The sequence below is a fragment of the Canis lupus genome, chromosome X (genome assembly GCF_003254725.2).
Source record: "Canis lupus dingo isolate Sandy chromosome X, ASM325472v2, whole genome shotgun sequence".
Taxonomy (NCBI): Eukaryota; Metazoa; Chordata; class Mammalia; order Carnivora; family Canidae; genus Canis; species Canis lupus.
In genome coordinates, this window is record NC_064281.1 from 61,421,844 (window position 1) to 61,448,559 (window position 26,716).

At 35.1% G+C, this 26,716-nt stretch overlaps 1 protein-coding gene across 2 annotated transcripts in view; it reads left to right on the forward strand.

Moving 5' to 3' along the window:
* The window catches only part of GPR174 (G protein-coupled receptor 174), a 63,464-nt gene extending 37,791 nt beyond the window's left edge, over positions 1 to 25,673 (forward strand). Inside the window, exons 3-4 of one of the 2 annotated variants that reach the window (XM_035711820.2) lie at positions 13,772 to 13,837; positions 20,541 to 25,673. In XM_035711820.2, the coding sequence (XP_035567713.1) occupies positions 21,104 to 22,081 (978 nt within the window). In that variant the 5' untranslated portion in view covers positions 13,772 to 13,837; positions 20,541 to 21,103 and the 3' untranslated portion in view covers positions 22,082 to 25,673. The remainder of the gene's footprint in view (positions 1 to 13,771; positions 13,838 to 20,540) is intronic. The other variant, XM_025466261.3, reaches the window with a different exon arrangement.
* Positions 25,674 to 26,716: the final 1,043 nt, after the last annotated feature.

Below are 26,716 nucleotides of genomic sequence, written 5' to 3' on the forward strand. Positions count from 1 at the left end.
TCCATCTTTTTGAGTAGTTCATAACATAGAGAGGTAAGAAATTGGCCTATGTCAGAAATAAAAGTGATAAAATCAACAGGTAAATTTAATTAGAAAAAGTATGATCTTTTTTTCAACTTCAAGTTTTAAAGACCAGGGACCATTCAACACACATTAAGGTACTTGGTGATTCCCCTTGCTATGGTGGGGGAGGGACTCGTCATTTCCTCCTATAGGAAGGCAGCAGGCTGTGGTAGAGAAAGTAAAAAGAGTACCACATTGCCACAAAGTGTGCTCTACTCCATCTTGTTGTGTATTTGAATGGAAGGGGATATTTTTTTAATCTGACTTGATTTTATTTGTACTTCCTTTGATGGTAATACAATGTGGCTGCTTAAATGTATACTTTGGAGAGTTATTTTTTTTAAAAAGCAGTGACTATTTTGAGTTGTGTATTCTGCCTTAGTTCAAGGCTGCAAATGAAAATCATAAATTTACAATTGGACTTTTTTAAAAAATGCGAAATGGACAATGAACTTGTGAGACCCCGGTTTCTCTGAAGATGTATTTTCTTTTTGATTGTTCCTGAAAGTTTCTTCAATTTGATTCCCAAATACTTAAATGAATATATTGTAAATATTTCAGGAGAAACCATGAAGGAAATCCTAATCAGTTCACTGGGATGCCATTCAGAGCACTTGTTTTATCCATTAGCAAATGATAATACATAAGAACAAATTTTACTGTTGAGGGAAGAGAGACAATTCTATAAAAAAAATCAGATGTAATTCTAATAAAAGGAAATGTTCTTTTAAAAAGTGTCTTTTGTAATCCCCAAATGCTTTGATGTAGCTCATATCAATGATTAAAACATTAGGTAGAAATTATTAAATGTTTTTGAATTTTATAACTTGAAAAGACTTTAAAACACATACTATAACACTTGTGCTATATTCATATTCAAATATATTTGAATATAACACTTGTGCAAAAATTATGTGAAACTGGATTATTCAAAAACTTGGAAAATAAAGAAGTGTAGGTTAAATTAAAAGTCAGAGATGTCAGAGCAAAGTACATGATGTATTCAAGGATACCCTGACATAATGGAAGCCTAGAGCATTTAGAAGAGTATAAGTGATAAGGCCAGAAAAATAAATAAGTTTTTTTGAATGTCAGAGTTTTAGGTCATCACAGTGTGGATACTTAAAAGATTTTGTACATATGCTTCAACCTATAACTGATAAAGACACCTGCAGATTTATATCAATCTAAACTAAGAAAGTTATGCTATTTAACATAATAAAGAGAAAACAAAGCTATTACTCATGTCAAAATGTTATAGAAAGATATAAAATATAAATATATGTTCCACCTTTTGAAATATTGCTAAATATTAATGGTTTTATTATGGAAAGTTACAAAGATTTGCATTTGCTGATAAAGATTCTTTATTTGATTTTATGTTGTTGCAAATAGCAAGATTTCATGCTTTTTTTATGGCTGAGTAGTAATCCAGTGTGTGTGTGTATACATACACATATTCTCTATCTGTTCATCAGTAAGTCAGTCGGAGAAGGACAAACATTATATGTTCTCATTCATTTGGGGAATATAAATAATAGTGAAAGGGAAAATAAGGGAAGGGAGAAGAAATGTGTGGGAAATATCAGAAAGGGAGACAGAACGTAAAGACTGCTAACTCTGGGAAACGAACTAGGGGTGGTAGAAGGGGAGGAGGGCGGGGGGTGGGAGTGAATGGGTGACGGGCACTGGGTGTTATTCTCTATGTTAGTAAATTGTTCATCAACAAACATTTATGTTGTTTCAATTATAGGCCAGTGTATCTAATGCTGCAATGAACATAGGGATACATATATCTTTTTGAATCAGCATTTTGTTACCTTTCCAAAGTTTTGTTTTATATTTTATTTTATTTTATTTTATAATTCTGGTGAGTTAACATACAATGTTAACATACAATGTAATATTAGTGGCAGTGATTAGTGAATTCAGTGATTCTCACTTACATAAAACACCCAGTGCTCATCACAATAAGTGCCCTCCTTAATACGCATCACATATTTCAAGCATCCCATCCCCCTGGCCCACCTCCTCTCCAGGAACACTCAGTTTGTTCTCATAGTTGAAAGTCCACTTTATGGTTTGCCTCTCTCTCTCTTTTTCTTGACTAGTTCAAAATTGCCTCAAAGATAAATACAAAGAATACATTATGAGAATATTTCTCAAAACATAGCATCACTAGGGTAAGCATACAGCATTGCAAAGTGACCATTTGAAGGTAACATAGATTGGAAAATATAAATTGTGATGAATTTCTTTAAATTAGTCATAGCAGAGGAACTTCAGTGTAATGAAAATCATATTAGATTAAGAGTGAGAATTCTTGAGTTCTTGTTCCATCTCTGCCATTGGATGTCAGTGCGACCATGCGAAAGTCAGTTTATCTAGGCTCTCATTTCTTTACTGGGGGAGGGGGCACTCTAAATATTCTTCATTCTTTAAAAGTGTGTATATATATATACATACGTGTGTGTGTGTTCATATATATATGTGAATGGATAAGGAAATGGTATATATATCACTTCGTTATTTTTTATAGATTTTATTTATTTATTCATGAGACACACACACACACACACACACACACACACACACACAGAGAGAGGCAGAGACATAGAAGAAGCAGGTGCCATGCAGTAAGTCTGATGTGAGACACAATCCTGGGACTTTGGGATCATGCCCTGAACCAAAGGCAGATGGTCAACTGCTGAGCCACCCAGGCATCCCATATATCACTTCATTATCCATTCATCAGTCTATGGACACTTGGGCTGTTTCCATAATTTGGCTATTGTAGATAATGCTGCTATAAACATCTGCATGGGGGTGCCTGAGTGTCTCAGTCACTTTAGCATCTGACTCTTGGTTTCCACTCAGGTCATAATCTCAGGGTCATTGGATTGAGCCCTGTGTTGGGCTCTGTTCTCAGCACAGAGTCTGCTTGTCCCTCTCCCTCTGCTCCTCCCTCCACACTCTCTCTCTCTCTCTCTCCCTCTCTTTATTCCTCTCTCTCTCTCTCAAATAAATGGATAAAGTATTTTTAAAAAAGAAATGTAAAAAAACATCCACGTGCATGTCTCTTTTTGGATTAATACTTTGGTAGTTTTGGGGTAAATACTTAGTAGTACAATTGCTGGATCAAAGAACAGTTCTACTTTCCACTTTTTGAGGAACCTCCAAATTGTTTTCCAGAGTGGCTAAACCACTTTGCATTCCCACAACAGTGTAAGAGGGCTCCCCTTTCTTCACATCCTCACCAACATCTGTTGTTTCTTGTGTTGTTTATTTTAGCCATTCTGACAAATGTGAGGTGATATTTCATTGTAGTTTTGATTCATATTTCCTGGATGATGAGTACTGTTAAATGAGTATTTTTGTATTCTTCAATTAAATACCCATAACTGCCATTGCTGAATTGTAAGGTAGTTTTATTTTTTATATTTTTGAGGAATAATGCATATTCCATCCTTCTATAGTTACTGCACCATTTACATTCTCATCAACAGTGCAGGAGCATTCACTTTTGCTCCATATCTTCTCCAATAATTGTTATTTCATATTTTTTTGATAAGAATCATTCTAACTGGTGTGAAATGCTAATTTATTGCAATTTTTATTTCCATTTTCCTAATAATTAGTAATGCTGAACATCTTTTCAAGTACCTGTTGGTTATCTGTATGTATTCTTTGGGAGAATATTTAGTCAGATACTCTGCCAGTTTTTAAATTATTTTCATCATTGTGGCTGAGTTTAATGAATTCTTTATATATTGTAGTTAGTAGCCCTTTGTCAGATAAATAATTTGCAAAAATCTTCTCCCATTCAGTATGTTGGCTTTTTGTTTTAATGATGATTTCTCTTACTGCACAGAAGCTTTTTAGTTTGATGTATTCCCATTTGCATATTTTTGCCTTTGTTTCACTTGTATATGGAGTCCAATCCAAAAAAAAAATAACACTAAAACCAATGTAAATGAGCTTACCACCTGTTTTCCTTTAGGTATTTCATAGTGTCAGGGATCACATTCAATTATCTAATCCACTTTGAGTAAACTTTTGTGTACAGAGTAAGTTAGTGGTCTAATGTCATTCTTTTGCATCTAGTTGTCCAGCTTTCCCTGTGTCATTTATTGAAGAAAATGTCCTTTCTCTATTGTATGTTCTTGGCTCCTTAGTCACAAATTAATTGTCTATGTACTGGGTTTAATACTGAGCTCTCAGTTATGTTCTCTTGATCTGTGTCTCTGTCTTTATACCAATACCATACTGTTTCAATTTTTATAACTTTGTAGCTTGGCTTGAAATTAACAAGTGTGATACCTCCAGCTTTGTTTATCTTTCTCAAGATTGTTTTGGCTATTAAGGGTCCTTTGTGGGCTCACACAAATTTTAGGATTATTTGTTCTAGTTCTGTGAAAAATGACTTTGGAATTTTTATAGGGATTGCATTAAATCAGATTCCTTTGGGTACTATGAATATCTTGACAATATTAATTTTGCAATCCATTAATATAGGTGTATTTCCAATTTTTATAAGTTTTTGTTTTAATTACAGTTAACATACAGTATTATATTAGTTCCAGTGTATAATATTGTGATTCAACACTTCCATACTTCACCCTGTACTCATCATGACCAATCCACTTTTATCCCCATAATCTATTTAACCCCCTCACACATACTTGTCCTCTGGTAACCTTCAGTTTGTTCTCCATAGTTAAGAGTCTGTTTCTTGGTTTTCTCTCTTTTTGCCCTTTGCTCATTTGTTTTCTTCCATAAATTCCATACAAGAGTTAAATCATGAGGTGCCTGGGTGGCTCAGTCAGTTGACCAACTCTTGACTTCAGCTCAGGTCATGATCTCCGGGTTGTGAGATTGAGCCACACATCAGGCTTCTTGCTAGTCTTTGAACCTACTTAAGATGCCCTTTCCCTTTCCCACTTCCTCTCCTCTACCCACTGTCTGTCTCTTTCTCTCTCTCTTTCTCCTTCTCTCTCTAAAAAGAAAAACAGTGAAATTGTAAGGTATTTATCTTTCTTTGAATCACTTCACTTACCATTATATTCTCTAGATCTATTCATGTGATTGTAAATGACAAGATTGCAGTTTTTTTCATGGCTGAGTAATATTACATTGGGTGTGTGTGTGTGTGTGTGTGCACATGCGCATGCCACTTATTTATCCATTCATTAATCAAAGGACACTTGGGCTGCTTCCATATCTTGGCTATTGTATATAATGCTATTTTAAGCATAGATGTGCATGTATCCTATTGAATTCGTGTATTTGTATTCTTTTGGCAAATAGTCATGCAACTGCTGTATCATAAGGTTGTTCTATTTTTATTTTATTTTATTTTATTTTATTTTATTTTATTTTATTTTATTTTATTTTATTTTATTATTATTTTATTTTAGAGATTGTGGGGAAGGGCAAAGGAAGAGAGAGAGAGAGAAACTCTTAAGAAGGCTCTATACCCAGCATGGAGCCAGACATGTGGTTCAATCTCACAACCTTGAGATCATGACCTGAGTTGAAATCAAGAGTTGGACACTTAACCAACTAAGACACTGAGGCACCCCAAGTAGTTCTAGTTTTAACTTTTTGAGGACAGTCCATACTCTTTTCCATTGTGACTGCATCAGTTTGCATTCCCACCAACAGTGCAGGAGGGTTCTTTTTTCTCCACATCCTCACCACACTTGTTCTTTCTTGTGTTATTGATTTTAGCTATTCTGACAGATGTGGGGTGATATCTCATTGTAGTTTTGTTTTGCATTGCCCTGATCATAAGTGATGATGGGAATCTTTTTGTAAGCTATTGGACATCTGTATGTCTTCTTTAGAAAAATGTCTGTTCATGTCTTCTGCTCACTTTTTAATTGGATTATTTTTGCAATGTTGAGTTTTATCAGTTCTTTATATTTTTGGATACTAACCATTTATTGCATATGTTACTTGCAAATATCTTCTCCCATTCCATAGGTTGTCTTTTAGGTTTTTTTATTGTTTCCTTCACTATGCAGAAGTTTTTTATTTTGATGTAGTCCCAATAGTTTATTTTTGTTTTTAATAACTTTGCCTCAGGGGGCCTATTGAGAAAGTAGTTGGTATGGACAATGTCAGAAAAGATATGGACTGTGCTTTTTTCTAGGATTTTTATGGGTTCAGGTCTCACATTTAAGTCTTTAATCCACTTCAATTTATTTTTACGTGTGATATAAGAAAGTGGTCCAGTTTCATTGTTTTGCATGTTGTTCTCCAGTTTTCTCAACACCATTCGTTGAAGTGACTTTTTCCCATTGGATATTATTTCCTCCTTTTTCAAAGACTAATTGAACATATAATTTTGGACTTATTTCTGCATTTTCTATTCTGTTCTAATGATCTATGGTCTATTTTGTGCCAGTTCCATGCTATTTTATTTACTACAGCTTTGTAATAAACTTGAAGTCCAGAATTGGGATGCCTCAAGCTTTACTGTTCTTTTGAAGATTGCTTTGGCTATTCTGGGTCTTTTGTGGTCTCCTATAAATTGTAGGATTGTTTGTTCCAGTTCTGTGAATAAAGCTGTTCATATTTTGATAGGTGTTGCATTAAACCTGTAGATTTCTTTGGAGAGTATAGGCATTTTAACAATACTTGTTCTTCTAATCCATGAGAAAGAAGTGTCTTTCCATTTTTTTGAGTCATTCTTGAATTTCTTTCATCAATGCTTTATAATTTTCAGAGTATAGATCTTTTACTTCTTTGGTTATTTTTATCCCTAGGTATCTTATTCTTGGTGCAATTATAAATGAGATTGTTTTCTTAATTTCTCTTTCTGCTGCTTCATTATTGATATATAGAAACCAATAGATTTCTGTATATTGATTTTGTATACTGAGTTTAGTGAATTCATTTATAAATTCATTTTTTTTCATGGAGTCTTTGGGTTTTCTATATATACTATCAGGTCATCTGCAAGTAGTGGATGTTTTACTTCTACTAATATAGATATCTTTTATTTCTTTTTGTTGTCTGATGCTGCGGCTAGGACTTTCAGTACTATGTTGAATAAAGTAGCAAAAATGGTCATCCTTGTCTTATTCCTGACTTTAGAGGAAGAGCCTGCAGATAATCTCTATTAAGAATAATATTAACTGAGCAGCCCTGATGGCTCAGCGGTTTAGTGCCACCTTCAGCTCAGGGCCTGATCCTGGAGACCCAGGATCAAGTCCCACATCCGGCTCCCTGCATGGAGCTTGCTTCTCCTTCTGCCTGTGTCTCTGACTCTCTCTCTCTCTCTCTCTCTCTCTCTCTCTCTCTCTCTCTCTCGTCTCTCATGAATAAATGAATAGAATCTTAAAAAAAAAGAATGTTATTAGCTGTGGAATTTTCATATAAGGCCTTTATTATGTTGAGGTATGTTCCCTCTAAACCTATTTAGTTGAGGGTTTTTATTGTTAATGGTTGTTATACTTTGTCAAATGCTTTTTCTGCCTCTATTGAAATGGTCATATGGTTCTTATTTTTTCTGTTACCGATGGGATGTATCATGTTGATTGATTTCTGCACACGTGCAATCCAGATATAAACCCCATTTGACTGCACACTTGAAATCCAGGAATAAATCACACCTGAATGTGGTGAATGATTAGTTTATGTATCATTGGATTTAGTTAGTATTTTGTTCAGGATTGTTGCATCTTTTTCATCAGGGACAGTGGCCTATAGTTCTCTTTTGTAGTGTTGCCTTTATCTGATTTTTGTATCAAGATAATGCCAGCCTCATAGAAACAGTTTGGAGGTTTTCCTTCCATTTCTATTTTTTAGAATACTTTGTGAAGTATAGGTGTTAACTCTTATTTAAATGTTTGGTAGAAATCACCTGTGAAGATGTGTGGTCTGAGACTTTGTTTTTTGGGGATTATTATTTTTTTTTTGTTTTTGATTACCAAATCAATTTCTTTGCTGGTAATCAGTCTACGATTTTTTTTCTGTTTCAGTTTTGGTAGGTTATATGATTTTAGGAATTTATCCTTTTCTTCTAGGTTGTCCATTTTGTTGTTATCTAGTTTCTCATAATATTTTCCTATGGGGTTTTATTTCTATGGTGTTAGTTGTTATTTCTCCTCTCTCATTGTATTTTTCTTTATTTCAGTCCTTTAAATTTTTTTCTTTAGAAGTCTGGCTAGAGGTTTATCAATTTTGTTGACTTTTTCAAATAATCATCTTCTCATGCATTGATCTGTTGTATTGGCTTTTTAAATTTCCATTTCATTTTTTTTCTGTTCTAATCTTTATTTTCTTCCTTTTGCTGATTTTATGTATTATTTGCTGTTCATTTTCTATCTCTTTTAAATGCAATGTTAGGTTGTTTACTTAAGATATTTCTTAGTTCTTGAGGTAAGTCTTGTTATAAGCTTTCCTCTTAGTACCACTTGTGCTCCATCCCAAAGGTTTTGAACCATTGTTTTTTCAATTTTATTTACTTCCATGGACTATTTTACTTATTTTATTTCTTGGTGGACCCATTCATTGTTTTGTAACATGTTATTTAATTTCCATATATTTGTGTTCTTTCCAGATTTTTTTGTGTGGTTGATTTCAACTTTCATACCATTGTGGTCAGAAAGGATGCATGGTATTACTTCAATCTTTTTAATTTGCTGGTGTGTGTTTTATGGCCTAATAACTCACCTATTCTGCAGAATGTTCCATGTGCATTTGAAAATAATGTGAATCCTTCTGTTTTATGATGGAGTACTCTGTTAATATATCTATTAAAGCTATCTGTTACAGTGTGTCATTCAAAGTTATTGGCTCCTTGTATATTTTCTTTATAGATGATCTGTTCATTTATGTAAGTGAGATGTTGGTGTCCCATACTATTATTGTATTATTAGCAATTGCTACCTTTATGGTGTTATTTACTGTTTGTATATTTGGGTGTCCCCATATGGCATGAATAAATATTTACAATTGTTATTTCTTCTTGATAGATTGTCCCCTTTATTATTATATAGTGTCTTTCCTTGTATTTTGTTACAGTCTTTGTTTTAAAGTCTATCTTGTATGATGTAAGTACTGGTACTTTGGCTTTATTTGGACATCCATTTTCTTTTTTTTAACACATTTTAGTTAAATTCCATTTGCCAATATATAACACCCAGTGCTCATCCCATCAAGTGCCCTCCTTCATACCCGTCACCCAGTTACCCTACCCCCAACCTCCCTCCCCTTCTGCAACCCTTTGTTTGTTTCCCAGAGTTAGGAGTCTCTCATGATTTGTCTCCCTTTCTAATTTTTTCCCACTCAGTTTACCTCCTTTCCCTTATACTTCCTTTCACTATTTCTTATATTCCACATATGAGTGAAACCATATGATAATTGTTTTTCTCCAATTGACTTACTTCACTCAGCACAATACCCTCCAGTTCCATCCACTTTGAAGCAAATGGTAGGTATTCATCCTTCCTGATGGCTGAGTAATATTTCATTATATATATATATATATGTATATATATATACATATATATATCACATCTTTTTTCTCTTTTTAATTTTTTGTATATATTTTTTAAAGATTTTATTTATTTATTCATGAGAGACACAGACAGAGGGAGAAGCAGGCTCCACGCAGGGAGCCCGATGTGGGATGCGATCCTGGGACTCCAGGATCACTCCCTGAGCTGAAGGCAGGTGCTAAATGCTGAGCCACCCAAGATCCCCTTTTTTGTATATTTTTTTTTTACTGGAGTTCGATGTGCTAACATATAGTATAACCCCCAGTGCTCATCCCATCAAGTGACCCTCTCAGTGCACGTCAGCCAGTCACCCGATCCCCTTGCCCAATTCCCCTTCTATTACTCCCTGTTCATTTCCCAGAGTTAGGAGTCTCTCATGCTTTGTCACCCTCTCTGATTTTACCATATCTTCTTTATTCATTCCTCTGTCGAAGGACATTGTGGCTCCTTCTGCAGTTTGGCTATTGTGAGCATTGCTGCCATGAACATTGATGTGCAGGTGTCCTGTCATTTCACTACATCAGTATAGTTGGGGTGAATAGCCAGTAGTGCAGTTGTAGGGTCATAGAGTAGCTCTATTGTTATCTTCTTGAGGAACCTCCACATTGTTTTCCAGAGTGGCTGCACAAGTGTATATTCCCAACAGTGCAAAAGGGTTCCCCTTTCTCCACATCCTTGCCAACATTTGTTGTTTCCTGTCTTGTTAATTTTAGCCATTCTCACCAGTGTAAAGTAGTATCTCATTGTGGTTTTGATTTGTATTTCCCTGATTGATGTCTATTTTCATGATAAATGTTTCTTCATTCCCTCATTTTCACTCTGTAGGTGTCTTTAAGTCTAACAAAGATCTTATAAGCAGCATATACTATACTTGGGTCTTTTTGTGTGTGTGTGTATGTGTGTTTATTCTATTCTTCCAGCATATGCCTTTTGCTTGGAGAATTTAGTCAATTTGCATTTAGTGCAATTATTGATAAATATGTATTTGCTCTCTTTTATTACATGTTTTACAGATGTTTTTGATGATTTTCTCTGACACTTTTCCTGTCTTAACCTTTCCTGTTTTGTTAAATTTCTTTAGTGATATGTTTGGATTTTATTCTCTTTATTATTTTCTTATTTATTAATGGTTTTTAATATATGATTGCCATTAAATATTTATATAATCTCTTCTGCATATAATAGTCTATATTAAGTTGATTTTTTTTAAGTTTGAGCCCATTCTTTTCTCCTCTGTTACCCATACTTTAGGATTGTGTTTTCATATTTTTAATCCTTGTATTTTTTTCACTGATTATTTTATGGAAATATTCATTTCCCCTGCTTTTATGTTTCCTACTTTTACACTCTAACTTTTGGTTTCCCCTTTCCACTAAAAAATCATCTTTAGTATTTTTTTGCAGAGATGGTTTAGTGGTTATGAACTCCTTTCCCTTTTGTTTGTCTCAGAATCCCTTTGTCTCTCCTTCTATTCTGAATGATAGCCTTGCTGGATCGAGTATTCTTCGCTACAGGTTTTCCATATTCAGCACTAGATAGATAGATAAATAGATGATAGATAGATAGATAGATAGATGATAGATAGATAATAGATAGACAGATGACAGATAATTTCATGTAACTTCTAGATTGCAAAGTTTCTGGTGAAAATAAGATATTCTTTTGTGGGTTCCCTTTTATATAACTGTCTTCTTTTGTATGACTGCTTTTCATATTTTTCTATATCTCTATATTTTGCATTACATTAATTATAATATATCTTGCTGTGGATCTGCTTTTGTTACTTTTTGGCAGGGATTCTCTGTTTCTCATAGATCTAGATATCTGTTTCCTTACCCAGAGTAGCAATGTTTTAATCTATTATCTCTTCAAATAAATTTTCTACCCCTTTTTCTCTCTCTTCTGCTGGGACTACTATAGTATGAATGTTACTATGTTTGATGGAGTTGCTGAGTTCCCTCAGTCCATTCTCCTGTTGCACTTGAAGAGAAGGATTGAAATGACAACCTTCTGAAGAGCACTTGAACACACAGTGAGGAAGTTATTTGTTTATTTCTTTTTTTTTTACAGTATGTCCTACTTATTTTATTTTATTTTTTTAATAATAAATTTATTTTTTATTGGTGTTCAATTTGCCAACATACAGAATAACACCCAGTGCTCATCCCATCAAGAGGCAACACCCTTTTTGATCTCTTCTTAACCATTATCTCTTCCTTTATTTCACTGGGTGTAGGCTAAGGTCCACAGATTTCATTGTTAAGAATCTGATTGTAGCCAACATTTTGGTCCTGTTCTCATTTGGAATACACAATGCAATGCCATTTTGGGGGTTATATCATATCCTCAGTGATTTTGGATGCAATTTTTTTCTCTATATTCATGGGGTTGGCAGGGGAGTGTCCATTGGCACTGTCCGCCTCTTGAGTGTCTTCCAGGTCATCATCATCAGCCCCAGGAACTCCAGGTGGGCAGTGCTTAAAGGGAAAGCTTTCAAGTGCATTGTCCCTTCCATAGTCCTGTTCTGGGTCCTGCAGATACTTGTAAATATTGTGATTCCTATGTTTTTGTTTTGTTTTTAATAATAAATTTATTTTTATTGGTGTTCAATTTACCAACATACAGAATAACACCCAGTGTTTATCCCGTCAAGTGCCCCCCTCAGTACCATCACCCATTCACCCCCACCCCCCGCCCTCCTCCCCTTCCACCACCCCTAGTTCGTTTCCCAGAGTTAGGAGTCATTTGGGGAATATAAATAATAGTGAAAGGGAATATAAGGGAAGGGAGAAGAAATGTGTGGGAAATATCAGAAAGGGAGACAGAATATTTGTTTATTTCAGAGCATGTTCCAGAGAAGCAGCATTCACAGAGAGACTCCTACTGGAACAAAGGAATGTCAGGTGCCATTTCCCTCCCCTGCATCTCAGTATAAGCACAACACCACCTGCAGGAATTACACTGGGTTTGAGGCAAGGGTGACTGGGAAGGGTGTTTCCAATAAAGTATGTCAGGGCAAGGCTTGATATAAGCAAGTTAGATAGCAGTGTTGGTGATGTGTTGGTTTCTGTAGGTGATTTTATGCTTATACTAAATTGCAACCCCTATGCCTCTGGGATCTCCCTGAGTGAAGACGGCTGACCTTTGGATCTCCAGGTTTTAAGCCCCCCCCCCCCGGTTGCCAGAAGTCGTGAGATTCAGCCCCTCTGGCTTTACAAGCCAGTTCCTATGAGAATTCATTTTCTTCATGCACACCCAGAATTTTGTGTCTCACTCTTCTCCAGGACCATGGTTCCCTTCTCACTATGAAGTCCATGGTCTCTTTCTCTCATACTGTGTCTCTACACATCCTACTTTCTTCAATATAGCCTCTTCTCTCCCTTTAGTTGTGGAATTTGTTCTGTAAGTCTTCAGGTCAATTTCTATGGCATTCAGGATCATTTGATAGTTATCTTATTGTATTTGTGGAATGAGGCAGGCCTAGGGTCTCCCTACTCTGCTGTCATCTTCTCTCTCTCAGAATATCTTTCCATATATTAAATCCATCTTCGAGTTCTTTCAGCACTGTTTTATAGTCTTTAGTGTACAAGTCTTTTACTTCCTTGATTAAATATATATCTAAATATTTTATTTTTGATGCAATTTTAAAATTATTTTTTAAATTTCTTTCTGATTATTTGATAAACATGCAGAAACACCACAGATTTCTGCATCTTGGTTTTCTATCCTGACACTTTGCTGAGTTCATGTGTTAGCCATTTTTTTAGATGGAGTATTTTGGGTTTTCTATATAAAGTATATAACTGTCAGTATTTGTCATCTGTAAATTTTGACAGTTTTACTTCCTTTCCATTTTGGATACATTTTTATTTATTTTTCCCACCTAATTGTTCTAGCTAGGACTTCTAAAACTATGTTGAATAAAAATAGGAGGTGTGGACATTCTTGTCTTTTTCATGAGCTTTGAAGAAAATTTTTCAGCTTTTCATCATTGAGTATGATATTAGCTGTAGGTTTGTCATATATGGCCTGAATTATATTTAAGTACATTCCCTCCATACCCTCTTTGTTTTATTATAAATGAATACTGAATTCTGTCAAATTATTTTTCTCCATCTGCAATCATATATAATCATTTAATCATATAATTTATATTCTTCATTTTATTAATGTAATGTATCGCATTGATTGATTTGCAGACATTGAACCATTCTTGCATCCTTGGAATTAATCCCACTTGATCTTGGTGTATCACCCTTTTTAAGGTATTGTTGAATTTGATTTGCTAATATTTTGTTAAGTATTTTAGCAGGTATATTTACCTGGGACACTGACATGTAATTTTCTTTCTTTGGTGTGTCTTTGTCTAATTTTTGTTTTAAGGTAATGCTGGGCTTGTAAAATGACTTTGAAAGTGTTTTTAATTTTTTGGAAGATTTTGAGGATAGTTATTAAATATTCTTTCAATGTTTGTTGAGTTAAGCAGTAAAGCCATCGGGTCCTGGACTTCTATGTGTTGGGAGGTTTTTTGGTTATTGATTCAATCTCCTAACTAGTAATCTGTCTATTCAGAATTTCTAATTCCTCATGGTTGAGTCTTGAAAAATTGTACATTTCTAGGAATTTCTCTGTTTCTTTCAGGTTGTCCAAATTGTTGGTGTACATTAGTAATAGTCTCTTATGATCCTTTGTACTTCTGTGATACCTGTTGTAACTTCTTTCATTTCAGATTTCTTTTTATTTGAGCCATCTATCTTCTTTTTCTTGGTGAGTATAGCTAAGGGTCTATTATTCTTTTTATCTTTGAAAAGAAGCAGCTTTTAATTTCATTAATCTCTTCTGTTTTCTTTTTAGTCTTTATTTCATTTTTTTTCCACTTTGATCTTATTATTTCCTTTCTTCTACTGAATTTGAGGTTTTTTATTACTCCTTTCTAGCTTATTTAGGTATAGAGTTAGATGGTTTATTTGAGATATTTCTAGTTTCTTGAGGTAGGGCTGTATTGCTAGGAAGTTCCCTCAGGCAACACTTTTGCTGTATCACATATATTTTGGTACGACATATTTCTGTTTTTATTTCTCTCTTGGTATTTTTCAAATTTCTTCATTGATTGCTTCAGTGACCCATTAGTTGTTCAGAAGCATGTTGTTTAATCTCCACATTTTTGTGGTTTTTCCAAATGTTTCTTGCCATTTCTTTCTAGTTTCATACCATATTGGTCAGAGAATGTGTTTGATACAATTTCAGTCTCCCCGAATTTATTAAGACTTGTTTAGTGGCTTAACATGTCATTTATAATGGAGAATATTCTATGTACACTTGCAAAGAATGTGTATTTATTGCTGTTGGATGCAACATTCTCTATATATTAAGTCCATCTGGTTCGGGACACCTGGGTGGCTTAGCGGTTGAGCATCTGCCTTCGGCCTAGGGCCTGATCCTGGGATCCGGGATTAAGTCCCACATCGGGCTCCCTGTGAGGAGCCTGCTTCTCCTTCTGCCTGTGTCTCTGCCTCTCTCTCTGTGTGTCTCTCATGAATAAATAAATAAAATCTTAAAAAAAGTCCATCTGGTTCAATGTGTCATTTAAGAATGATGTTTCCTTATTAATTCTTTCTTTGGATGATCTCTCCATTAATATAAGTGAGAAGTTAAAATTTTCTATTATTATTGCATTGCTGTAATTTTTTTCCTTTTAGGTCTATTAGTATTTGTTTTATGTACTTTCGTGTTCCTACGTTTTATGTATATGTATATGTATATGTATATGTATATGTATATGTAAATGTTGGGTCCTTTTATTGGATTGACTTCTTTATCATTATGTGTTTTTCTTTGTCTATTATTACAGTCTTTGTTTAAAATCTATTTTGTCTGCTGACTATAGATATGCCAGCTTTGTTTTTATTGTTTTATTTCATTTACATGGAATATATTTATCCATTCCTTCACTTTCAATCTGTGTTGTCCTTATTTCTGAAGTGTGTCTCTCATGGGCAGCATATATATGGGTTTTGTTCTTTTATCCATTCAACCCTTCAAAGTCATCTAATTGAAGATTTTAGCTTAAGAAAATTACTAAATTAATATTGATGTTGCCCTTTGTAACTCAAAGAAGACTCTGATTTGAAGGGTCTCAGATTTGTTTATCTTAGTAGCTTGTTAAAATGTAGCTACCTTGGCTCTATCCTTTGAAAGTTAAGATTTGTTCCATCTGGAAATTTTCATTTTTAATATGCATTCCAGTTAGTGCAGAGACCACATTTTGAGAAACACTGCTTAAGAAAAAGGGAAAATAAAAACAAATAGCTTTCTATTGTGTGTAAAGAACAAGATACTGAGAGATACGAGCTGTATAAGAACAAACTAACAGTTTTTAACAGATGGTAAGAGCAAGGAAGTGGATAGTGGCTAAAGTACTTGTTAATTATCAGTGCAGATTTTAATAGCCTCTGAGGTCACCAATACCAATTGATGTTCCTTTGTCTCCAGGATATGAAAGATCAAAACGTAGGATATCAGAGAAAAGGCAACGTGACTGGGCATTACTTATTGGTAATGTGAGAGGGAGTAATATACTCCTTGCTGTCTCTTGGTAATTAAAAGAGTACTACTCAGAGTAACAAGATGCACTATCTGTTGAAGAGGAAATGGGCTTCAGAACTCCGCAAAGACATTTAGACTGAGGCAAATGGAAGAACTTACTGGCAAACTGCCAATGCCCACAGTAACTGCATTGTGTGTCCAAACATAGTTACTTCCTCCTCTTTATGAAGTTGGCTTATGAAGGAATCATAAGAGTTATCAAATATAAGAGAAATTGGAAGCCTAATTGAATGTAGTATCCAAGCAGAACACACCTCTTTAAAATAAAAATTATGATTAAATTTTCAGTAGGACAGAACTGGTAAATTCCCTAAGAGGATTAGCCAGGAAAGACTTTCTAAAGTATTTGTGTACTGTGTTGTAGTCAGCTCTTTACCTAGTTGCAGTTGCCAGACAGGTTTTCTGGAAAGATTATAAAGCATTTGACTTTGAAGATTTTTAAAAGTGAAAAAGGACACCTGATATATGCTGTGTCTTGATAAAAATCAGGAAGAAATTATTTTGCTCTCTTGCATTCAATATTTGTGATTACTTATGAATTATAGTGGAACAAACATTTGCCTCCCACACACATGTACACACCTTATTCAGTCCCACATCATTTGCAGTCACTTGAAGCACTAGATCTGCCTTTTTTTGGCTTACTAAAGTATAAACCTAACTAGAACTCTAAAATAAAATTGGCTTTTGGGTAAGTAGTTGCCTATGACCTATGACTGGATGGTTGCTGGGCAGAGTTTCACATCCCAAAATATAGTCTTTACTTGCCCCTAATATGGCTTGAAGACCACCATTAAAAATTAGGTCATTTGATGATCTAATATTTTTAATGGTTCACTTTCTTTTTTAAAAAAAGATTTTATTTATTTGAGAGAGAGAAGTAGAGAGAAATCAAGCACAAGTGAAGGGCAGAGGGAAAGGGAGAAACAGGCTCCCCACTGAGCAGGGAGCCCAAGGTGAAGAGCTTGATCCCAGGACTCTGGGATCATGACCTGAGCTGAAGGCAGACACTTAATGGACTGAGCCACCTAGGCACCCCAGTCGTTCACTTTCTTTATTAAAATACAAAAACACATTTTGATGGGTAAAAGTCTAGCACCTTCATAGATAATAGTAACTTGTTCAGAAGAAGTCCCAGTAAAATAACACAAAAAGTTATCCCTGATATTCATTTGAATCACGTCTTTCCTGGAAAAGCAACCAAAGGCAAAATATTGCTGGAAAATACTCTTGAACCATATCATGAGTGAAATTTAGTAAAGCTTCAGGTTTGGATGAACATAAATATCTGTAAATGAAGATAATAACTTCCCATGAGGACTCCATATGAAATAGTTTCTGACGTGTAGATTGCTGGGGATCAGGTCAGATTTAGGCCATTAGTTTCATGTTTTTCTCTTCTTTTTTTCTTCGCAAAAGGAAGTATGTAAAATTAAGGAAGATTAGTCTCCTGATAGCAAAAAATAATTTGATCAAAGATGCTGGCATGATTCTTTAAATAAATACCTCATTCAAACTGGAGTCTCTTTCTGTGTCTGAGGTGATATGGATTTCTTTCCTAAGAAAGGAAAATCTCAGAAAATAGTGTCATGTTCTGAAGAAAAATGCCTCCTTTATTTTTTTGTCTCCATCACTCTTTAAAAACTGAGGAGTTTATATTCATTCTAAAGCATGGGTTTTAACTAGTTTCTTTTTTCCCATGAAGGAAAGCTTTTTCAGTCACTCCAAGCAACTTTTCCTACTAGAAAATAATGCTATTTAAACAAAGGGAAATCATCATCAACATTCCCAGAGGAAGCCAGAGGAATTGTAAAGTATATATTCTATTCAGAAGCATTTTGAGGTTACAGGCTAGGATATACATATGAAAATGCACTAAAATGTGCCCACTGACAGAATGACAAATAGGAAGATTATAGAGTTTGGGAGGGTAGTCATAGATTTGATTTCACTTCACTTAAGGAAAAATGTTCTTAATATTTTAGTTTACCTTCATTTGTCCTATAGAGTATGCTGTAGATTGCCTACAAACACACTTTTTAAATACTGTATGGCAATTATCATTCTGCCTCACTAGAAAATAAGGTCCATGAAGACTGAAATCATGTGCCCTTTTCCACTCTATCCTCATATCAAGAGCAGTGCCTGGCAAATGGTAGATGTTGAATAAATATTTGTTGAATAAATATTGGATGAATCCATCACATTCCAAACATACCTCTGGGTGCTCCAGGGGATATAAAGGTGTCTAAACCCCAGCCTCTGACTTCAAAGAATTTCTGGCCTTGCTATGGTAGGGTGGAATAAGCAGGAAAACAGAGGCATAAAAAGGACACAGACAGAAATTAATAACTAAAAAACAGATTAGGCCATTTAAAAATATTTATTTATTTATTTATTTATTTATTTATTTATTTATTTGAAACAGAGAGGTAGAGAGAGGAGGGGCAGAGGGAGAGGGAGAGAGAAACCCAAGCAGACTCTGCACTGAGCATGGATCCTCACATGGGGCTTGATCTGACAACCTTGAGATCAGACCTGAGGTGAAACCAAGAGTCCGAAGCTTAACCGACTGTGCCACTCAAGCACCCCAGAGATGTAGGCCATTGTAAATAACTTTGATCTTTCTTCTAAGTAAGAGGAGCAAAAACCATTAGATTTTTTTTATCAAAGAGATGACATAATCTGACAAGATAAGATAAGACATATTTTTGAACAAATATTAATTTTCATAGATTGAATTTTGAGGTGATAACTCAAGAGTTCTTATATAAAGTTGGAAAGAGAGCTACAGCGTAAAAGAAATATAAATTTAAGAGTCATTGCCCACAAGGAAAAATGGATGTTCAATGGAGGTTGACTGGATGTATAGTTGTATAAACTTCTAAACTAATGTCTATTCAGTGACATTAGAAGACCATGACTGCTGTATAGTTAAAAGAAGGTTGAAAACCAAGGGCTTTTGATTGTTTGATCTGCCACCTTATTTTGCCTGCCACCTATGCAAAATCACTACCTGTGTAAATATTATAAAGATGTATTTCAGTTTTAGAATTAAACAACCTCTAATTTTAATCACTTTCAATATCTATGTTATGTTATTCTTTACAGCTGTGCTTCCTTGTATATTATAATGTCATCTATCTACTTTGTCCTTACCCAAGATATAATTCATCAGGTCTTTTAGTTAAAATGAGCACCATATCTTTTTTTTAAATTTTTATTTATTTATTCATGAGAGAGAGAGGCAGAGACACAGGCAGAAGAAGAAGCAGGCTCTATGCAGGGAGCCCGATGTGGGACTCGATCCTGGGACTCCAGGATCACACCCTGGGCTGAAGGCAGGCGCTCAACCACTGAGCTACCCAGGGATCCCGAGCACCATATCTTTGAAAAAAATGTGCTATTTTTCTTATTAAGCAATTGAGTCAAAAAAATTTAACAAAACAATTCTTTCAATGGCAGGAAGCACTTTAAAGCACACTTTAAAGCACAATGGATTTGATAATATAAAGCAGGATGTTACATAATTCTTATTCCATTTTTGTTCTTCCCACATGTCTTTAAAGTCAGTTAAATCTTCCTGAATTGCAGCAGCCTTAAGGCAACTATTCAAGTCCTTAAGCTAAAATTTGTTCACCACAGAACAAAACTCATGGGTCCAGCTGAATCAATTACCTTGGGATTTTGATTCTCTCTACTGGTACTATGGTCTGTTAACCAGGATATTTAAGAGATGACTAAATGACCCATGTTAATGCAGTATTTAAAGAGAGGCTGGTTGCTCACTTATTTTCAGACATCTGAGAAGGATTCTGACCAAGTTAGTAGCCTCTATAATGATGGTTCAAGGAGGAATGCTCAGTTGACTATATCTGAATCATGTGGAAAGGTTTTAAAAAATACAAATTTGGGGCTTATATACTGAATCAGAATCTCTGGAGGAGATACCAGGAAAGCTATAGAAAGTTGTTTTTTTTTAAACTCCATCAGATGAGTCTGACAATCAATGTGGTTTGTGAATCAGGATCTAAATCAGAGCCTCTCAAATGTAAATATGCATAAAAATCACATGTCGCTTTTGTTAAACTGCAGACTGTTTCAACAGGTCCTGGGTGGGGCCTGAGAGTCCTCAGCATTTCTAAAAAGCTCTTAAAGTTGGTTCAAGACACAGACTACATTACCTTTCAGGTTACTTCTAGCTATACTTTCCTGTGATTCTAAAGTGATTTACATAAACTGGTTTGTCACCCTCACTTACATCAGAATTTTCCATTCAAATGAATAGATTTTTGTACACATAGGCTTTTTATTTTTTTGCAAAAGTGCCAGACAATAATTTATTTGTTTTTTCACTTGCAGCTCTGCCTTTGCTTCCCATTTTTTAGCTTTCAACACCTAACTGAAAAAGTCTCAGAAAGCTGATGTATCCAAGTTAATCACCTCTGAAGAACTGCGGACTCACTGAGTACTAAACAAAACCTTCCTTCTATGTGAGCCAAAAGTCAGAAAAAAAAAAAAACTGTTGTCAAACACCTGTAAAGAGATGCCTATCATCATATGGAAATTTGAAGAGCTTCTGTGTGGCACATTCATAATCCAAATGGGAGAGAATCAACTGTCATGATGTCCCAGAAGGCCTTATAACAGTAAACAAGAGGGAAAAGTTATAATAGCTTGTTAATCGGTGCTTGCACATTAGACTTGAGTGTGATTACTATAAAAAAAATCCAAGGCAAATATGCAAATACTTCTTTGAAAGTCTTCCAAATTATGTAAAGGCTCAGACCAATGAAGTAAGAAAGAGGTTATTTTATTCTCACTCTCTACAACCCATTGATAAAGTCTTTAGAAAGAGGAGCAGTTGATCGTGAATTACTGTTTTGATCCACCATTTAGCAAAGATAGTTGTTCTGGAAAGAAACATGCCTATTAATGTCACGTGTACTGGGCCAGATGGGGACAAGACAGATTTTCGATATTTTATCTATGCAGTGACATATACTGTAATTCTTGTGCCAGGTCTCATAGGGAATATATTAGCTTTATGGGTATTTTATGGCTATATGAAAGAAACCAAACGGGCTGTGATATTCATGATAAACTTAGCCATTGCTGACTTACTACAAGTTCTCTCCCTGCCACTGAGGATCTTTTACTACTTAAATCATGACTGGCCATTTGGGCCTGGCCTCTGCATGTTCTGTTTCTACCTGAAGTATGTCAACATGTATGCAAGCATCTACTTCTTGGTCTGCATAAGCGTGAGACGGTTTTTGTTTCTTATATACCCCTTTCGCTTCCATGATTGCAAACAGAAATATGACCTATATATCAGCATTGCTGGCTGGTTGATCATCTGCCTTGCCTGTCTTCTCTTTCCTCTCCTCAGAACCAGTGATGACACCGCAGGTAATAGAACCAAATGTTTTGTGGATCTTCCTACCAGGAATGTCAATTTGGCCCAGTATATTGCCATGATGACCATTGGCGAATTGATTGGGTTTGTCACTCCTCTTCTGATTGTCCTATATTGTACCTGGAAGACAGTTTTATCACTGCATGATAAATATCCTGTGGCCCAAGACCTTGGGGAGAAAAAGAAAGCCTTGAAGATGATTCTAACCTGTGCAGGAGTATTCCTAATTTGCTTTGCACCTTATCACTTCAGTTTTCCTTTGGATTTCCTGGTCAAGTCCAACAAAATTCAAAGCTGCCTAACCAGAAGGGTGATTCTAATATTTCATTCAGTTGCTCTCTGTCTTGCTAGTATGAATTCCTGTCTTGACCCAGTCATATACTACTTCACCACTAATGAGTTCAGAAGACGACTTTCAAGACAAGATAGCATCCAACTCCATGCAAAATCCTTTGTAAGCAACCATACCACTGAATTATGCTAAATTAAAACAAAACCTGAATGTTATCTGAAATGCAAGTATATCAGAAGGTATTTGTAATATCACAAGCCACTGGAAAGTAATCACAGGGAGCACTGACGACTTTTCAGTTATGCTCTATTTTACCTATATGAGGAAGCTGTTTAAAGCACTGTATTCCACCATCACATGTTGACATGTCCATGTAATAATTTGTTATCAAGTCAGGAATTAAACTGTAAAACTTCAGTGGCATTCTATATATATGTACTCAGAGTCATCAGTTTTATGTGAACCTAAGACACAGGAGACTATCAGCTTGGGCTCATCATAAGCACTTAGTTTTGCTGCAATGGACACTGAGTCTCTGTATTTAGAGGCAATGTAGTTTGTCTTTTTATACTAGTAGCCACAGTTTATATTCAAACATCATATTTTGATTGTATTTTAAGTAGGATGGACAATATATTATTCTGTGAAAAGAAAGTGGTATAAACATGGGATCATTTTTATCTCCCATGTGTGATTATAATCCAGGATTTGAAGACTCAAATAACTATTTCCTTCATTTAACTGTCAATATGAAACATCATCTATCACACCTGTTCATAAAATGAAAATCTGAACTCAGGCCTCTGTTATATTTAAAGTAATAACAAGAAATACATTCACATACAGTAACCTCTATGGCCTGTATAAGATGTCATACTGAATCCACCCAAGCCAAATAGTTCACCAAAGAACATACAATGTGACCCAAATTGTCTCTATAGGTCCAGGAGACAGCAGATAAGTGATAATCACAGTTCCAGTACTCTTAAACTATTTCCAAAGAATATGTAATGAAATATATGGACCTGAATAATACAAAGAGTTTTTACCATGCTCCTAGAGTAACATTGACTATCTCTGACAGGTTACTGCACTTTTTGAGCCTATGAAAGAAGCAGTGCACTAATTAATTACTAAGCTTAGGCCAGAGAAAAAAGATGAAGAGATGGGTACACCTTTTAAAAGCCTCACCATTCTGTATTTATTTCTTTAATTTAAGTGGCAACTGTCAAGTCACCTTCATGGACTGAAGGCAGCTAGGCATGTGGACCATTGAAATTTGTGGACCTTCAGAAATTTTTCTGGTCCAGCTTTACCCGAGTCATACCATTGTGAGTCATGCACAGCCTACCTCCTAGCAGCTATGGAAGGAAATTCTTTCACATTTTGGGAGAAAAAAAACTGCAAAAGATTAATTTTGGCAGCATTGGACTCCCCTTACAGTTATTTATCTGCTACCTGTAGCAGTATACTAGTACTAGTTTGGTACTAGTATGCAAGTAGCAGACCCAAGATATGATTCATAATTAAATCTGAGATCTAAAATATTACAGTACTTTGAAACATGTTTTTGCAAAATGCTCTAATTTAAAACAATGATCTACATAAAATCTGTGTGCTATATAATAAAGATACATGCTACTTCTCATCTGGAGGAATGTGGAAATCAACAAAGGTTCCAACATATTTTTATAGACAAGGAGTTGTTTTAGCCACACAGTTATGATACTAATATGAATGGGGGGAATGATAAAACCAAAATCAATTCTAATATCTTAGAGAAATGGAAATTTTTCTAATGTTTTCTCTAGAAAAGTATTGATTTTGCTTGTCCTTTGTTATTAAAATAATATCTTACTAGAAAACAGACTTTGTGCTGCTAACAAGTGTATTTATCTCCTTATAATTCATTGTAAGATACATATTTTGATGTGTTATATGAATTCTAAATGAGTGTTATATTGTGTTTTAAAAAGAGTAACTGTAACCATTTCTGGTCTGTTTGATTTAACAGTGCTTTGTGTTTGAATATAATTTAGCATTGTAATGGGATCACAAGTAATAATTTTGTGGGTTCTTATAATGGAAGAGCCTTGTCCATATTATATTTGTTTACTATTTTTTCAGATTAGCATGGATTATACTTTTTAGGATCATTTTGGGATACCAGAGATTTAATTTTATTAATGTATTATTATTTTAAGAATGTCTATTTTCATTTTTAAAAGGGAGAGGAAATATTTCTAGGACATTAATGAATTTCTTAGAGGAATGGTTAAAGGAGTTAGTGATCACTTATTAGGTGGCCCAGAAGCCCTTGCAGATCACTTACGACATTAGAAGAGATGACAAGTGTCCTATATTCTTATGCTGCTTAGCTAGGACCACCACTTCTCCCCAGGTCTACCCATCTAGGTTTGTATTGTGTTGTAACTTATTTACCCCTCTTCCCCATCAATATGCTTTTCCTTTTGTCCTATTTCTTTGTTCTTTTAGGGAGTAATCTGATCAATCTATTCACACTAAGGTGCTATGACGAATGTTAGCTTAATATTAACTTGCTCAGGGCTATCTGAATTCAAGTTTTAGGGATAAACGAAAAATCAAAGTGTTAATCCCTTACTTTTATTTTATTTTAAAAAGTATTTTATTTATTTATTCATGAGAGACACACAGAGAAAGGTAGAGAGAGAGTCAGAGGGTGAAGCAGGCTCCCACCAGGGAGCCTAACACAGGGCTTGATCCCAGGACCCCAGGGTCATGACCTGAGCCAAAAGCAGACACTCAACCACTGAGCCAACCAGGTGCCCCTTCCTTACTTTTAATGGAAGGGAGAAAGACACTGAAGAAAACTGGAGGGGAAGATTTTTTTAAGAAAGTGGATTTTACAGTAGTGTCTTTTTTTTTAAATAAAAAGTGTTACATTTTAATATTCCTGTATAATCAAAAAATGGAATTTAAAATCTTCATATGAAAAATATTATAGTCCCTGATATTTTACCTGTGATGCCATCGAACATTGAAAGATTATGGAAGTGGGCACCTGGGTGGCTCTGTCGGTTGGGCGCTGACTCTTTTTTTTTTAATAATAAATTTATTTTTTATTGGTGTTCAATTTGCCAACATACAGAATAACATCCAGTGCTCATCCCATCAAGTTCCCACCTCAGTGCCCGCCACCCAGTCACCCCTACCCCCTGCCTTCCTCCCCTTCCACCACCCCTAGTTGTTTCCCAGAGTTAGGAGTCTTCCATGTTCTGTCTCCCTTTCTGATATGTCTTTTAAATTACATATAGTAATTGATCACCTACTTTGCTTACCATAATTCTAGGAGATATATCATCTATCTATCTAACATCATCTATCTATCTAACAATATATCAGCTTCTCAGATCTCTCTTGTTTCTTTTTGACTTTTCCCCTTCCAACTCTGGACCTTATTCCCAGGAGAAAAACATCAATTTTAGGAGTAGGAGGGATGTGCTACTGCAGCTGCCATTTAGACATCAGTTTCCTCTCTGAGCTTCTCTTTTCCTTGGAAAATCTCCTTTTTGCATCTCCTATTTGTCACTCTCTGGGTTCAATGAAATCAGGGTGCAAAATGTGAATATCATCAACTATGGTAATATACAATTCAAGATAAATAAATTCACATTTCCTATATAAAGTTATTTTCAGTTCTGATTCCAAAATATACACATAATTATTCCAAAAAACAGAGATTTTTGAATAAAAGGGAAAGGAGAAAAAATGAGTGGGAAATATCAGAAAAGGAGACAAAACATGAGAGACTCCTAACTCTGGGAAACAAAGTAGGGGTGGTAGAAAAGGAGGTGGGTGGGGGATGGGGGTGACTGGGTGACAGGCACTGAGGGGGGCACTTGCACTTGATGGGATGAGCATTCTATATGTTGGCAAATTAAACACCAATAAAAAATAAATTTATAAAAAAAAGATTTTGAATATGGAGTGATTTCCATGTTTTTATTTTCATTATTATTAATTATTATTATTTATTATTGTTGTGGTTATTATTATATTCAAATGTTTTATATGTTTTCATTGTCACTCAGGTAAGCAGCTAATTCTATTAATCTGTAATTCCATAAAAAAAGGAACCATCTGGGATCCCTGGGTGGCGCAGCAGTTTAGAGCCTGCCTTTGGCTCAGGGCATGATCCTGGAGACCGGAGATCGAATCCCACATCGGGCTCCTGGTGCATGGATCCTGCTTCTCCCTCTGCCTGTGTCTCTGCCTCTCTCTATCTGTGTGTGTGTGTGTGTGTGTGTGACTATCGTAAATAAATTAAAAAAATTTTAAAAAAAGGAACCATCTGCCCTAGGAACAACAGAGCAACCTACCTTGATCTGAAAGACTACATAAGTGTAACATTTGTGCAACTTCATTTTTGTATCATTTTTCTATTTTTACTTCCAAGACACTGTGAACATATTGCATTTGGAATTTATTTACATCTGTAACTTATAATTTACATTTTAATAGTAAAGATAGTCTCTGTAATTACGTTTTCTGCCTCCCAAAGCCAAGGTATATTCAATGACTTTTTCAGAACATGATACACTTGAGGATTTTTTACAGTATCCTCACACATATAGATAAACCCTATGAGGTTTAAATCTCACTTTCTCTCCCTGGGAGGTGAATTCTATTCTCAAATAGAAAGATGAGGAAATTCCTTCATCCCACTCCACCCTTCCATCAACTTCTCCCACAGATAGACTATTTACTATCCACATCCTACTAAGATTATTCCTCTCACTCACTAGTGGACCAAATTTATTTGAATGACATAACACCCTGTATTTT